This window comes from Brassica rapa, chromosome A03, assembly GCF_000309985.2.
Source record: "Brassica rapa cultivar Chiifu-401-42 chromosome A03, CAAS_Brap_v3.01, whole genome shotgun sequence".
NCBI lineage: Eukaryota > Viridiplantae > Streptophyta > Magnoliopsida > Brassicales > Brassicaceae > Brassica > Brassica rapa.
Genome location: NC_024797.2, coordinates 35,647,730 through 35,661,958, shown reverse-complemented (window position 1 = coordinate 35,661,958; position 14,229 = coordinate 35,647,730). Strand labels below are relative to the sequence as shown.

General features: G+C 43.1%; 1 protein-coding gene across 1 annotated transcript; it reads right to left on the bottom strand.

The window, feature by feature from the left end:
• Window positions 1-8,393: 8,393 nt before the first annotated feature.
• Window positions 8,394-9,517, bottom strand: LOC117132700 (cell wall integrity and stress response component 3-like). The gene is made up of 2 exons (XM_033287516.1): window positions 8,632-9,517; window positions 8,394-8,398 (listed from the first exon to the last, which is right to left on the bottom strand). The coding sequence occupies exons 1-2, from the start codon at window positions 9,515-9,517 to the stop codon at window positions 8,394-8,396; spliced, it is 891 nt and encodes a 296-aa protein (XP_033143407.1).
• Window positions 9,518-14,229: the final 4,712 nt, after the last annotated feature.

Genomic DNA, 14,229 nt, shown 5'->3' with positions numbered 1-14,229 from the left:
CGACCGAGCGCTCGTCCCGCTCGGTCGCTACGTAGCGACCGAGCTCAATCCAAGGCCCGGCCGCTACGTAGCGACCGAGCGCTCGTCCCGCTCGGTTGCTACGTAGCGACCTAGCGCTCGTCCCGCTCGCTCGCTACGTATCGACCGAGCGATCATCCCGCTCGGTCGCTACGTAGTGACCGAGTGCTTGTCCCGATCAGTCGCTACGTAGCGACCGGGCTCGAGCTGAAGTTTGGTCGCTGTGTAGCGATTGAACTCTTCCGAACATCGACAGACATCAATCCATGCATTCTCGTTAAACCTTCGAATGCTATCTCCCGAAGACCGTAGCAAGCTCAGTCCATGTTTTCCGCTATCGAAATTTATCGATCAAACTTCACGGCTTAGAAACCGCGGAAAGTTTGTTTCTTTATCAAAAAGATATCGTAGTAAACGTGTCGAGTCGGAATACGGCCCAAAGGGACCTAAAACACGACTCGAGGCCCATCCTACGATTTCTTAACAAAAAGCCCGTAAACCGCAGCACGGTTTACGGTTGGCCCACAAGGAAGGATAAATGTCAAGTTTCCGTGGATAAATACGGAAGTTTTGAAGATAATTGTGAAGATCGGGAAAAATGGAATATCTTCATTTTTATGCTATGACGGCTTAAGGGCAGAAGAGTAAAAGCGTAAACCGACCTTGGAGCTAGTATATAAGGAGTCCTAGGCGAGGAGCATGAGGGAGATCCTTTTTAGAGCAAACTTAGCACTTAGAGCAATTTAGGCAATTTTCCGATATTGTTATTTCGAGCTGCGACTCAATTAGGTTTAGCCGTCTTAGGGTTACTAGAACTAGGAATCTCGCCGACAGCTCTCGAGCCCAGGCTTATACCTTGTTGTAAACGCTCATACGCAAATTCGGAATAAGATCTTCTTTGCTCTCTTTTTTGATTTCTTATACTTTATCGTTGTTATTCTCGTGTTCTGATTGCTTGACGTGTGGTAATTAGCAGATATCCGGGTCCTCTGAGAAATTAGGGTTTTCCTAGTCTCCTTATTTAAACGGAAATCGACAGAGAAATTTCGGTTCCCACAGTTTGGCGCTAGAAGGAGGGGGACTTACGGATCAATCTAACCCCCAAAAGCCACTCAACGATCAAGAACGGTATGCAAGATTCGATGTGTGCGAACGTCATCTCATTCAAGGGGGGAGAAACGATCGATCGAGCCAAACCTCGAAACGATCTCCTTGTTATCGAGTTGACGATTCGAGATATCGACGTCGCTAGAGTGCTAATCGATACCGGAAGCTCGGCCGATATCATCTTCAAACACACTCTTGAAAAGATGGGAATCAATCAATCCGAAGTCACGAAATGCCCAAGCCCACTGCTAGGACTTTCGGGGGAAACGACCATGGCCTATGGATCGATTAGACTCACTGTCAAAGCCGGAACCGTGACGAACGTCACAGAGTTTCTAGTCGTTGACCGCCCCGCATCTTACAACTTTATCATGGGAACACCATGGCTGAACACCATGCGCGCAATCCCATCAACCTACCATCTTTGCCTCAAGTTCCCGACCCCTAACGGAGTCGAGGTAGTTTGGGGAAATCCGAGTGTTTCACAGGTTTGTTTCGCCGCGGAACTAAAACGAAAGAGACCGATCCTCGAATTCACTCCTAGAAAAGCGGAGAAAAAGACCTCCAGCAAAGATACGCGAAGTCAGGATTCAGCAGAATTCTTCTGGCAGTCTCGCAGCTTCGCAGCGCTAGATGAAAAACGCGAGCCAACATGCGAACCCGTGGTAACGATCTGTCTCGACGAAGCCTCCCCAGAACGCTGCGTCGAGATTGGAGCCAATCTCCACGAGCCTTTAAGGACGGAAATCATAACCTGTCTTAAAAAGAACCTTAATACTTTCGCATGGGCTGCGGAAGATATGCCGGGAATCGACATTAACATAACATGTCACGAGCTGAATATCGACCCAACATTAAAACCCGTCAAACAGAAAAGACGGAAGCTAGGACCCGAACGTGCTGCCGCAGTAAACGATGAGGTCGAAAAATTGCTTAAAGTTGGATCGATAACAGAAGTAAGATACCCGGACTGGCTCGCCAACCCCGTAGTAGTCAAAAAGAAGAACGGGAAGTGGCGAGTTTGCGTGGATTTTACCGATCTAAACAAGGCATGTCCAAAGGATAGCTTCCCTCTACCACATATCGATCGATTGGTAGAAGCAACAGCGGGCAACAAACTCTTATCCTTCATGGATGCCTTCTCAGGTTATAATCAAAGTAGGATGAATCCCGACGATCGTGAGAAGAGTGCGTTCATTACCGATCGCGGAACCTATTGCTATAAGGTAATGCCCTTCGGCCTCAAAAACGCTGGTGCAACTTACCAACGACTCGTGAACCGAATATTCTCCAAACAACTCGGAAAAACGATGGAGGTTTATATCGACGACATGCTAGTCAAATCCCTCAAAGCAAGAGATCACGTGTCACATCTCGAAGAATGCTTTGCACAACTAAATTCCCATAACATGAAGCTCAACCCGACAAAATGTAGATTCGCCGTGGCATCAGGGGAATTCCTCGGCTACTTGGTCACATATCGCGGCATCGAAGCAAATCCAAAACAGATCAACGCACTAATCGAGATGGCTTCACCAAAGAATAAGCGGGAAGTCCAAAGACTGACCGGCAGAATCGCAGCGCTTAACCGATTTATTTCACGATCAACAGATAAGTGAATGGATGGGTTTATTCCCTATGTTCCTCAGACGAAGAGAGATAGGTCGAAGCCTCGCAAGGACAAGCATACTATGGTGGACAAAGATGTGGTCGACAGACAGTTCTCTTTTGATAACATACTCAAGGACTATTTGGACAGTCAAGCTAGTGGAAGCAATGGCGAGCAGTTATCTCGACGGATTGTCTGAGTTCGACTTTCCTCCGACTGCAGGTGGATCTGAAGAAGTGTCGGATTTTTCCAAAGCGGCGAGGATGGTTAATGGGGTAGGTTCTCTTCTCTGAACATTCTCCGGTTTTTCTTTGTCCCAAGAATTTTTGCAGGGCCTTGTTATGATAAATCGAGCCCTTGATACGAGCAGACAAGAGGCTCAAATGGCTCGATTCAGGGCCGAGGTGGCTGGCAAAGAGATTGCTCGTTTGAAGAATGAGTTGGAAAGTTCTCGTCGTCACGGACGAGAATCGTTTGAGAAAGAGGGAGATAGTCAAAGTTATGAAAAGCCATCGTGATAAGTTCTCGCTATCATTTGGAGAGCTCAAAGGGCGTTACAAGGCGTTCACGGATTATTGCGAGTTTCTTGGAACCGTGTGTGACACCCCCGATCGTAGATAACCGGAAATGACACGGTTGATGTTCCTCGATGGTCGATCCGAAGTTCTCAGAATACCTCCGATCACCTTAGACCAACAACCAAAGAACACCAACGGTCCTATCGAATATCACTCCAGGCTTTTCAACCCGAAAAAGAAATATCCAATAGTTAGTTCGTCCGGACAAGGACTAATATCATATGGAACCCATACTTTAAAAACAATCTTTATATATATCATTTAAAGGCATCTTACAAAATTTGTTATAAATTAACCTTGAGGTTTTCGGTCTACAAATCTTATAAATAAGATATATCAAAATGACTTTGCAAGGATAATAAAACTACCGCTGGCTAATGACGTTCCTTCCCGTCCTAGAGTAAGGTCTCCCGTCTACTGGTTACCTGCATCACAATCGAGTCATGAGTAACTAATTTACTCAGTGAGCCTAGTCCCTTTCCCCAACATATATTAATAATATTCTCAAGCAATCAATTTCATTTGTATGCAGTGGAAATATATTCCATAACTGAATATTTATATATAAGGCCTATCCTTCCATCATTGTGAATCTAATCATATACCTAACTTCCTATTCCCGTCTCTCATATCATTCATATAATCATATTTATATATATATATATATATATATATATATATATATATATATACCAGACCCGAGAAACCACAAAGGCTAAATGAGTCTAGCGAGTTAGGATCACCATCATCGCCATCAGATATTCAAAGATCGAACATCTAACGCTGCATGCAGTTACACGGCCTCCAGGGTGCGACCCCATCATCGTGTCTTCGTGACCTTGTTCCATATCGCAGGACCAATTCACGGTAATCATCATTCATACGAGAATATTTTGGAAGACAGGTTTATAATAAGACTTCACATGATTAATACTTCCATACTTAATTATATTTAATACTATACATATGTATTAGTACTTGAGAACAAGTACTAATATTTGGAATAAACCTCTATGATCATTCATAAATATTTAATAAGTGTTTACACTAAGTAAACACCTTACCAATTCAATATTGATCAAGAGACAAAGCCTATCAATCATCTACAATCAGTACGTTCAATCAAGAAATATTCATTCACTACTCATCAATCATCTATCTAGACTCACTTTTGATTCCATGAGATTGGCTAGGGAAGACTAGTCTCGAGCTCAACTAATAACACTCCATTTCACTCCTGATTCAGAATGTGTGGATACAAGATCAGCCAGGTTGATTCCAACAGAAACTCTACTCAGCTTAGTTCAAAGCAGTTCAGTTCGGTTGAAGGATAATTCAGTTCAGCTAAGCCTTTAAAAAAATATCTAAGGGACATAACTGAACCAAGATCAATCCACATACAGGTTTAAAAACTAATCTGGACAGGAAGCTTAACAAATCATTCCACTTGTTCCAAACAAAACTTCTCTGAACTAGTAGCTATGGCTTACCGATTTCCTCAAGCTTTAAGATGAACTTGGTTGATATAAACTTCAATCTGAACACACGTCTAACCTGATCAGGACAAGATACCCATGATAGGTTCAAGATCAGAAACAGACAAAATCGTTTTGGTTACCTAACAAGAACTGAAGCTCAAGCAAAACTGATCTCATCAAACCCATATGTTCTTACCGATAAAATCCAAGGCTAAAGAACTTGGGTGATTCTAAACTCTTTAACACCAAACCTTCAGCTCTTAACCACACCAGAACACACTGATTAAAATCCAAGCTCACTTCTCTTCCCTGATTTTTTTCTAAAATTTTCAACTAATTTTTCTCACAGATTTTTCTCTTTTCTTTCTCTCTTTTTCTCTGAATTTTCTCTGGTTTTTCTTGCAGTAACAGGACGTCCAGAGGAGATAAGAGGGTATTTTATATCATAAGGAGTTGCTTCAGATGAGGGTTTGCTCCCACAAATGACAAAGCTGAGGTTAGACAGCTGGTGACATGCTTCAGCACACCAAGCAGCACAAGCAGCTGAACATTTCCCTTCCATGAAGAAAGATACAAGCAGCTGAAGCAAACAGCTTGTGACCAGCATGTGACTTCTAATGAGCAAGCAGGTAAGCAAGTAGGTGCATGTCATGTGACCTAATTACTGAGGAATCAAGTAGACTAGAAGGTGCAAGACATGTGACTGTTCAGAAATAATTTTCAGAGTTTTGTCGATATTTTTCGGACTGTTTCGACTAAATATTTTTCATCATTCGAATCTCGTCCTGCTCTGAATAAACTCGCCCAGCATGAATAAAAATCGACAATAATAATTAACACTGGACCAGAACCATCAAGAGATAGTTTTTCGACCAAAAGACAGCTCCGTCGAGATTAATTCACCGTGTCGATTTTTATTTAAATTCTGATCGATCAATCTTCAATGTGATCTTAAAGAATTTTCTCGACCAAAATTATATCTTCTCGTGAGGGTTATTACACCGTGGGTGGCTTGTATCTTACGCAGCTCCCCGAATATTTGTTTTCTAGCAAGTATGCGAAGCAGACCGGGCTTATGGCGGAGAAAAACAAAGATCCCAAAATTTCCGAGGTCGAAGATGAGATTTGGAAGCAATGGGAACCAGTTCCCGTTACCCCCGACATGGTGGAGGCCAAGAGGGGAGGTCTTGATGAGACTGGCAAGGTGGACCAGCCGGTGGCTCCGCTTGATGTGAACGACTACTCAATCGGAGGGTCGATGAGTGGGAACTTCGATCTAGGCGATTGATCGCTAGGCTTCCTGTGAGTTGTTCGAGGAAGTATCTACTGTATTTTGTTATTTGTTCGTGAGTTGGCCTAGTGTGGCCTTGTTTTTATGTAACGGGACTGGCCATGTGAGTCTTTGAATCCCTGCCGTTTCATCGTCTTTGTGTTTGAACCATGCTATTATAAAAATGAGGTTTCAAGGACTTCGAATTCTTGCTAAACGTTCGAGTTGTCATCTCGTCCTTTGCCTTTTTCTTTTTATTTTGGTAGATCGTCAAACCGGTTGCTCAAAGAAGGTTTGAGCGTGTTTTTGGGATATGGACGAAGAGACATGCTTTCAGGATCTCGTATCTTTTTGATATCATGCCTCGAGACGCTAGAGACCAGTGTGCTGGGTTTAGGGTAAGACCTAGGTTTACTCTCTGTTGAAGGATTTTGTGATGACTAATCGGCTGTCGTTCAGCCTGTTGCGATTTTAACCTGACTCCATCCCGCTTTAAAGTCCGCGATATGTTCTCGGTTTATACGACTTGTATGGTAGGAATCGAGCACTCTTCCAGGACAATTTTTAAGTCTCCCGAAAGTGTTGACCAATATTTCGGATTTCTTTTATAGCGTGCTATTTTATCCTAGTCGGATGTAAGAGGATCTTTTCTTAGGATGTATCTAAATGTGTTTGTTTAGGACGGCTAATGTGCTCGGTGGGCCAGTCGACGAGCGTTTGTGATTTATAGTCGCGAATGGACTGAGAACATATTTTTGAAGATCTAGGCGACGTCTCGCTTATTTTTTCAACAACATACTGTTAGTGGTATTTTGAGTATCTGAGACCGGGGTCTCGTGTGTTGGTCGGGGATCGGAACCGATGGTGTGACCGATACAAATTTTTGTATTCGATGGAATCTGTTGATTGCAGCTGTGCCTTATTTGAAGTGTGGGGTGATTTGTTGGGAGTTTCCATTTTAGTTTCGTAATGTAATCGTTTTGTTCGTCCTTGGACGTTTTTCGAAAGTAAAACAAGCTGTTTTTCCGAAATATGAGAGGTGTTATTGAATTTTTATTGCCGAAAAAGTTTCAAACATATGGAGTACAAGGCAAAAAGCGGGAATATACGAGTATACGTATAGGTACCCACTCCCTCTTCCTTTTGGAAAGGGGGATAGCTGAACTCGTCCTTGGACGAGCAGCCTATGTACCCTCTTAAGGGATCAAGCCATCTCGTAGTTCTGTTTTTTGTGCGAGTGTGTTTACTCGACTATTGCATCAATCGCGTTAGTTGCAGGATCGACGAATTTTATCGGGTTTGTTTCATCTGGTTGGGTGGAAACGTTGGGCTTGGAAATTGGCGGTTCTTTTGTCGTTGCATGAGTTGATGATTCTGGACCATCTTCTTCCGAAGCTTTTTCAGTGGACGTTTAAGTTAGCTTTGCCCGTTTGGGTTTCACAATCAAGACGGTGATATCACTCAAATTACCCTAAGGAGTGATTTATAATCTCTCAAATAAGAGGTCGAGTTATAGTACTTAGGGATTGATTCCACAAGGAGCTAGGGAACCAATTAGATCTAATAGTTATTTGATTAAGCTAGGCTAATAGGTTCAAAGCACTAAATAAAGATAGCAAAATAAAGTAGTAAACAAGTAGAACAAGACAATTGTTCAGCTTGGCAAAGAGTTCTTTGATGGAAGGATGGTTTGCTAGATCTAGGGTTTCTATTCAGGTAATCAGGATTATAATGACATAGAGGCTAATTGTTGCTTGCAAGATATCATAGAACTTAACTGGGAGTACAAATCTAACAACTTTCGTTGTATAGACAGTCTAATATCCAGATCTTGGATCTCAACTCTCGTTTATTGATCACAAGAAAGTGTCGATCGATTATTCTATAGGAATATCGATCGATACACTTTCACAATATCGATCAATTAACCTATTGGATCATCGATTGATATCGCTTCTAGCAAGCTTTACGATCGGGTTGAATATGTGTTCACTAGGGTTCCTAAATCAAATTTCGTATGTTTCTAGCAATCCTAGCTCAATAGAATTCAGTTCAGAGAAAAGAAAAGACCAAGTGTTAGCAATTGTGCCTAATGATTCTAAGATCGGGGTTCTAGTTTATGACTCTAGAACACAAGCAGTAAGAACAATCCTATGATGAATATCACAACTTAGCAGTTCTATATTTTGGGCTAATCCCTCATAATCTATTTGAACCCTAAACCTAACAGGTGGATCTATTCAGGCATGAAGTTTGTCACATAAATAATAGATGAATAGATGAAAAGCATAAATAACATAAAACCAAAACCGATAGAGTTCCTCCCTTCTATCCTAACCTAGAACAATGAATAACATAAAGCTTAAAGAGTGTGTAGCTGTTAACAATTATGTTAATAAGGTTTTAGGTCGTCCAAGGGCATTCTGGTAATTTGTGGTTACTTTTGGGTTTCAGTCGGTCATAAAATATGCTCGGCCCACAACGCTGTGATATTGATCAACAGTCCTTCATCTCCTCGACAGCTTCCTCTTGCGAGGCAGACTGACCACTCTTCAGTAAAATGGGCATAACTTCTGCTACAAGATGGTGATTGACCACTCTCCAGATCTCCTCTCGAAGTATGGTGATCGTCATCAAGCTTCTTCTCCGAATTCTGATCCATATCCTCACGCCATTCCTCCAGCTCTAAGAAGTCTTCCATAGTCACTTCTCTACTCGAATCCAAGTCTTCAAGCTTTTCTCCATCCTCAAACTCCAAGAACTCTTCTACCTCCAAGAAATCTTCCATGGTGATCTCTTTTTCTACATCGTCGATCGATGTTAAGGTTGTACCGTTGGTAGACGTTGAGATCGTACTGTCGATCGACATTGAGGTTGTAACGTTGGTAGACGTTGAGGTGGTACTGTCGATCGATGTTGAGGTCGTGCCATCCGTCGACGTTGTGGTCGTGTCGTCGGTTGACGATGAGGTCGTGCCGTCGGTCGATGTTGAGGTCGTGCCGTAGGTAGACGTTGAAGTCCTGCTGTCGGTAGACGTTGAGGTCATACCGTCAATAGACGTGGAGGTCGTGTCAGTAATGCCAGCTTCTTCTCTTCGCACAAACTCATCTGTCCACTGAATCTCAATGGCTGGCTTTTCGATCTGAGTGTTCATGGTTTCAGATTCCTCATTAAGCTCACTGTAGACTATACCAACCATCAATTCCGTCTCCTGGCCTTTAATCATCTTGTCCAACATATCATCAAACTCCTTCTGTCGAGTGGATGTAGCTTCATAGAGAAATTTGTTGAGGAAGGCGGTCTTAATGTCCTCCCAGCACGTTAAAGACCTTGGCAGCAACTGACTGAACCAGCTAAATGCATCTCCAGATAGAGAATAGGGGAAGATCTTGCAGATAATGTGGTCTACGGATACTTCATTCTGCTTGCTTGCAGAGGTTAGCTCCTCAAGCTTCATGATAAGGTTTCTTGGATCTTCGTCAGGAAGACCTCGGAAAGGGTCCACACTTCCCTAATCATACCATTCGCGATATCAAAGTCGTTTATCTGAGCAACATCAATCACATCAGGGATTTTAGCACCCTCTGCATTAATCAATAGACATGTGCTGTTGTGAGGGCGATCTTTTTCATCTCTTAATATCCCATTCTCATCAACCTTAAGTCTAAGCACTTCGACCTTTTCTGCCTCCACACAAGTGTTGTCAGACGGCAGATGAACAGTGTCGATCGATAGCGGATGAACAATGTCGATCGATGGTTGATGAGCAATGTCCATTGACGGTTGATGAACAGTGTCGATCGACGGTTGATGAACAGTGTCGATTGACGTCGGGTGAACAATATCGATCGACGCGGGATGAATAGTATCGATCGATGCTTGGATTTCTACGCTGCCAATCGCTGCTTGGAGGGTGTCGACCACCCTCTTAGACTTATGGATCACGCTTTCCAAATCCAGTGGCTCACTAGTAAGAGCTCTATTCCCTTGCTGATTCTGGTACTCTTATGTATGTACCTGAAACAAAAGAACAAAATTTATCAGTTTTTCGAAAAATAGTAAAACCTAGACTAAATGTAACTAGAGAAGATCTAATGGCGATCAAAGCTCCCCGGCAACGGCGCCAAATTTGATATCACTCAAATTGCCCTAAGGAGTGATTTATACTCTCTCAAATAAGAGGTCGAGTTATAGTACTTAAGGATCAAATCCACAAGGAGCTAGGGAACCATCTAGATCTAATAGTTATATGATTAAGCTAGGCTAATAGGTTTAAAGCACTAAATAAAGATAGCAAAGCAGTAAATAAAGTAGTAAACAAGTTGAACAAGAAAATTGTTCAGCTTGGCAGAGAGTTGTTTGATGGAAGGATAGTTTGCTAAGATCTATGGTTTCTATTCAGATAATCAGGATTATAATGATATAGAGGCTAATTGTTGCTTGCAAGATATTATAAAACTCAACTGGGAGTAAAAATCTAACAACTTCTGTTGTATAGACAGTCTAATATCCAGATCTTGGATCTCAACTCTTGTTTATTGATCACAAGAAAGTGTCGATCAATTATTCTATATAAATATCGATCAATACACCTTTCACAATATCGATCGATTAATCTATCGGATCATCGATCGATATCGCTTCTAGCAAGCTTTATGATCGAGTTGAATATGTGTTCACTAGGGTTCCTAAATCAACTCTCGTATGTTTCTAGCAATCCTACCTCAATAAAATTCAGTTCAAAGAAAAGACCAAGTGTTAGCAATTGTGCCTAATGATTCTAAGATCAGGGTTCTAGTTCATGACTCCAGAACACAAGCAGTAAGAACAATCCTATGATGAATATCACAACTTAGCAGTTCTATATTTTGGGCTAATCCCTCATAACCTATTTGAACCCTTAACCTAACATATGGATCTATTCAGGCATGAAGTTTGTCACAGAAATCATAGATGAATAGATGAAAAGCATAAATAATGTAAAACCAAAACCAATGGAGTTCCAGAAGGACTCTGATGGAGTTCCTCCCTTCTCTCCTAACCTAGAACAATGAATGACAGAAAGCTTAAAGAGCTTGTAGCCGTTAACAATGGCTTAGAAATAACATAAATAGGGTTTTAGGTCGTCCAAAGGCATTCTGGTAATTTGTGGTTACTTCTGGGCTTCAGTCAATCCTAAAATATGCTCGGCCCACATTCTGGCATCACTGTCGATCAACACCAACGCTGTGATATCGATCGACAGTCCTCCATCTCCTCGACAACTTCCTCTTGTGAGGCAGACTGACCACTCTTTAGTAAAATGAGCATAACCTCTGCTACAAGATGCTGATTGATCTCAAACCGGTGGCATTGGAAAGATAAATCAACGCTCTATCTTGTGTAAGACTTTGGTCTCAATCTAACGGTGGGAAGGTCTCCACCTCAAAAGGTTCCAAAAATATCTGACGCGTCTGTGCAGTTCTGCACCTCAAAAGGTTCCAAAATCACCATATTTCTCCAGAACATACATTAACCTGTAAATACTCTAAAAAGACTCCAAAACAAAGTAGTAATATCTTAAAACTCTCATATACCATGGCTGAAAGTGGGTAAAATCCATGGTATATCAGACGGTCGTGATTTGTGTTGGGGTCAAAATCGCTCACGACGGAATTAATGTCTGAAAGTCCGTAAAAATCAGCATGAACGTTTTTACGAAAAGTAATCTTCGTAAAGAAATATTTACGAAGAATCTCGCGGTAAAATCGTGTTCAAATCTCGATTGAATCAAATACCGGCTGACCCAAGGCAACAGACACATATCTAAAACCAGCCACGGACGAGCTCGAGTATGGCAATTGGACCACGGACAAGCCAAGCACAATCCCTACGCAGCGACCAAGCAAGCACTCTGCTCGGTCGCTACGTAGCGACCGAGCGCACGTCCCGCTTGGTCGCTACGTAGCGACCAAATTTGAGCCAAGCTCGGTCACTACATAGCGTCCGAGCGTCCGTCCCGCTCGGTCGCTACGTAGCGACCGATCTCTTCCGAAACGTCGATACGACACCAGTCCATGCATTTTTTTCTATCCTTCGATGCTATCTCCCGAAGACAGTAGAGAACTCAGTTCATGTTTTCCGCCATTCTAAGTCATCGATCAAACTTTGCGGTAAAAATCGCAGAAAGTTTGTTCTTTATCGAACGAAGTCGTAATAAACGTTTCGAGTCGGAAGACGGCCCAAAGGGACCTACGACACGACTCGAGGTCCATCTTACGATTTCTTAACCAAAGGCCCATATACCATAAGACGGTTTACGCTTGGCGCGCAAGGAAGGATAAATGTCAAGTTCTGCGGATAAACACTAAATTTTGAAGATAATTACGAAGATCGAAAAAAAATGGAATATCTCCTTTTTATGCTATAACGGCTTAAGGGCAGAAGACTAAAAGCGTAAACCAACCTTGGAGCGAGTATATAAGGAGTCCTAGGCGAGAGGCATGGAGAGAGACTTTTTCAGAGCAAACTTAGCACTTAGAGAAATTAGGCAACTTTCCGTTTTTGTTATTTCGAGCTGCGACTCAATTAGGTTTAGCCGTCTTAGGGTTGCTAGAACTAGGAATCTCGCCGACAGTTCTCGAGCCCAGGCTTATACCTTGTTGTAAACGCTCATGCGCAAATTCGGAATAAGACTTCTCTTTTCTCTCTTTTTACAATTTTTATACTTTGTCGTTGTTATCTCGTGTTCTGATTGCTTAGCGTGTGGTATTAGCAGATATCCGGGACCTCTGGGAAATTAGGGTTTTCCTAGTTTGGTGCTAGAATGAGGGGGGGGTACGGATCAATCTAACTCTCAGCCACAAAACACTTGATCAAAACAATGTCTGGAAATACGAAAGACAAAATCGCAGTTTGCAATAAGGCTGGTAAGACAACTCCAGCCGCCACTGCGCCTATGGCCAACGCCTACACAAACGCCACAGTTCTTGAGAAAATCGAAAACATTGCCGCGACTTTTCGCCACAGGAAATGCAATGAAACGAGCTCGCGATTTCTCTTTCTGAAAATGAAGGGAAACGATAAATCTTATCAATGCGTAAGGGTTATACCAAAACACGTTTTCCAAAAACATTTCGGAAGGGTAAAACTCTTTCTCCCAAAAACAGCTGAAAAACCCCTAGGTTAATCGTAGAAAAAGGAAATGCAACAAATCGATTACACAGCTTCGTCGCTACGACGCGACCGAGCACGCACACTGCTCGATCGCTACGTAGCGACTGAGCACGCACACGGCTCGGTCGCTATGTAGCGACCGAGCTCGCACACTGCTCGACGCTACGTAGCGACCGAACACGCACACTGCTCGGTCGCTACGTAGCGACCGAGCACGCACACTGCTCGGTCGCTACGTAGCGACCGAGCACGCACACTGCTCGGTCGCTACGTAGCGACTGAGCAAGCACACTGCTCGTGGTCGCAACGTAGCGACCGAGGCGACCGAGCAGTGTACGTGCTCGGTTGCTACGTAGGGACCGAACATGCACACTGCTCGGTCGCTACGTAGCAACCGAGCAGGCACACTGCTCGGTCGCTACGTAGCTACCTGTAAGGCCTAAGAAAGATCCTCCGTTGGGTTCTATTTTGAATCCATATCGAAATGCTTTTCGTTTCGTTTCAATCGGAGTTTCCGTTGAGATTTTACAACGTAAACAAGTAGGACTCTTCTTGGCTCGCCTCGTTTCCACTCGCTACGTAGCGACCTGTCAGACCTTCACTCGCTACGTAGTGACCGGTAAGGCCTCAGAAAGGTCCTCATTTGGGTTCTCTTTTGAATCCTCATCGAAACGCTTTTCGTTTAGTCTCAATCGCAGTTTCCGTTGAGATTTTACGACGAAAACAAGTAGGACTCTTCTTGGCTCACTTCCACTCGCTACGTAGCGACCTGTCAGACCTTCACTTGTTACGTAGCGACCGGTAAGGCCTCAGAAAGGTCCTCCTTTGGGTTCTATTTTGAATCCTCATCGAAACGCTTTTCGTTTCGTCTCAATCGGAGTTTCCGTTGAGATTTTACGACGAAAACAAGTAGGACTCTTCTTTGCTCGCTTCCACTCGCTACGTAGCGACCTGTTAGACCTTCACTCGCTACATAGCGACCTGTAAGGCCTCAGAAAGGTCCTCCTTTGGGTT

Excerpts from the sequence above, each read along its gene's own strand:
- LOC117132700 (XM_033287516.1), bottom strand. The coding sequence starts at position 9,517 with ATGAAGCTTGAGGAGCTAACCTCTGCAAGCAAGCAGAATGAAGTATCC.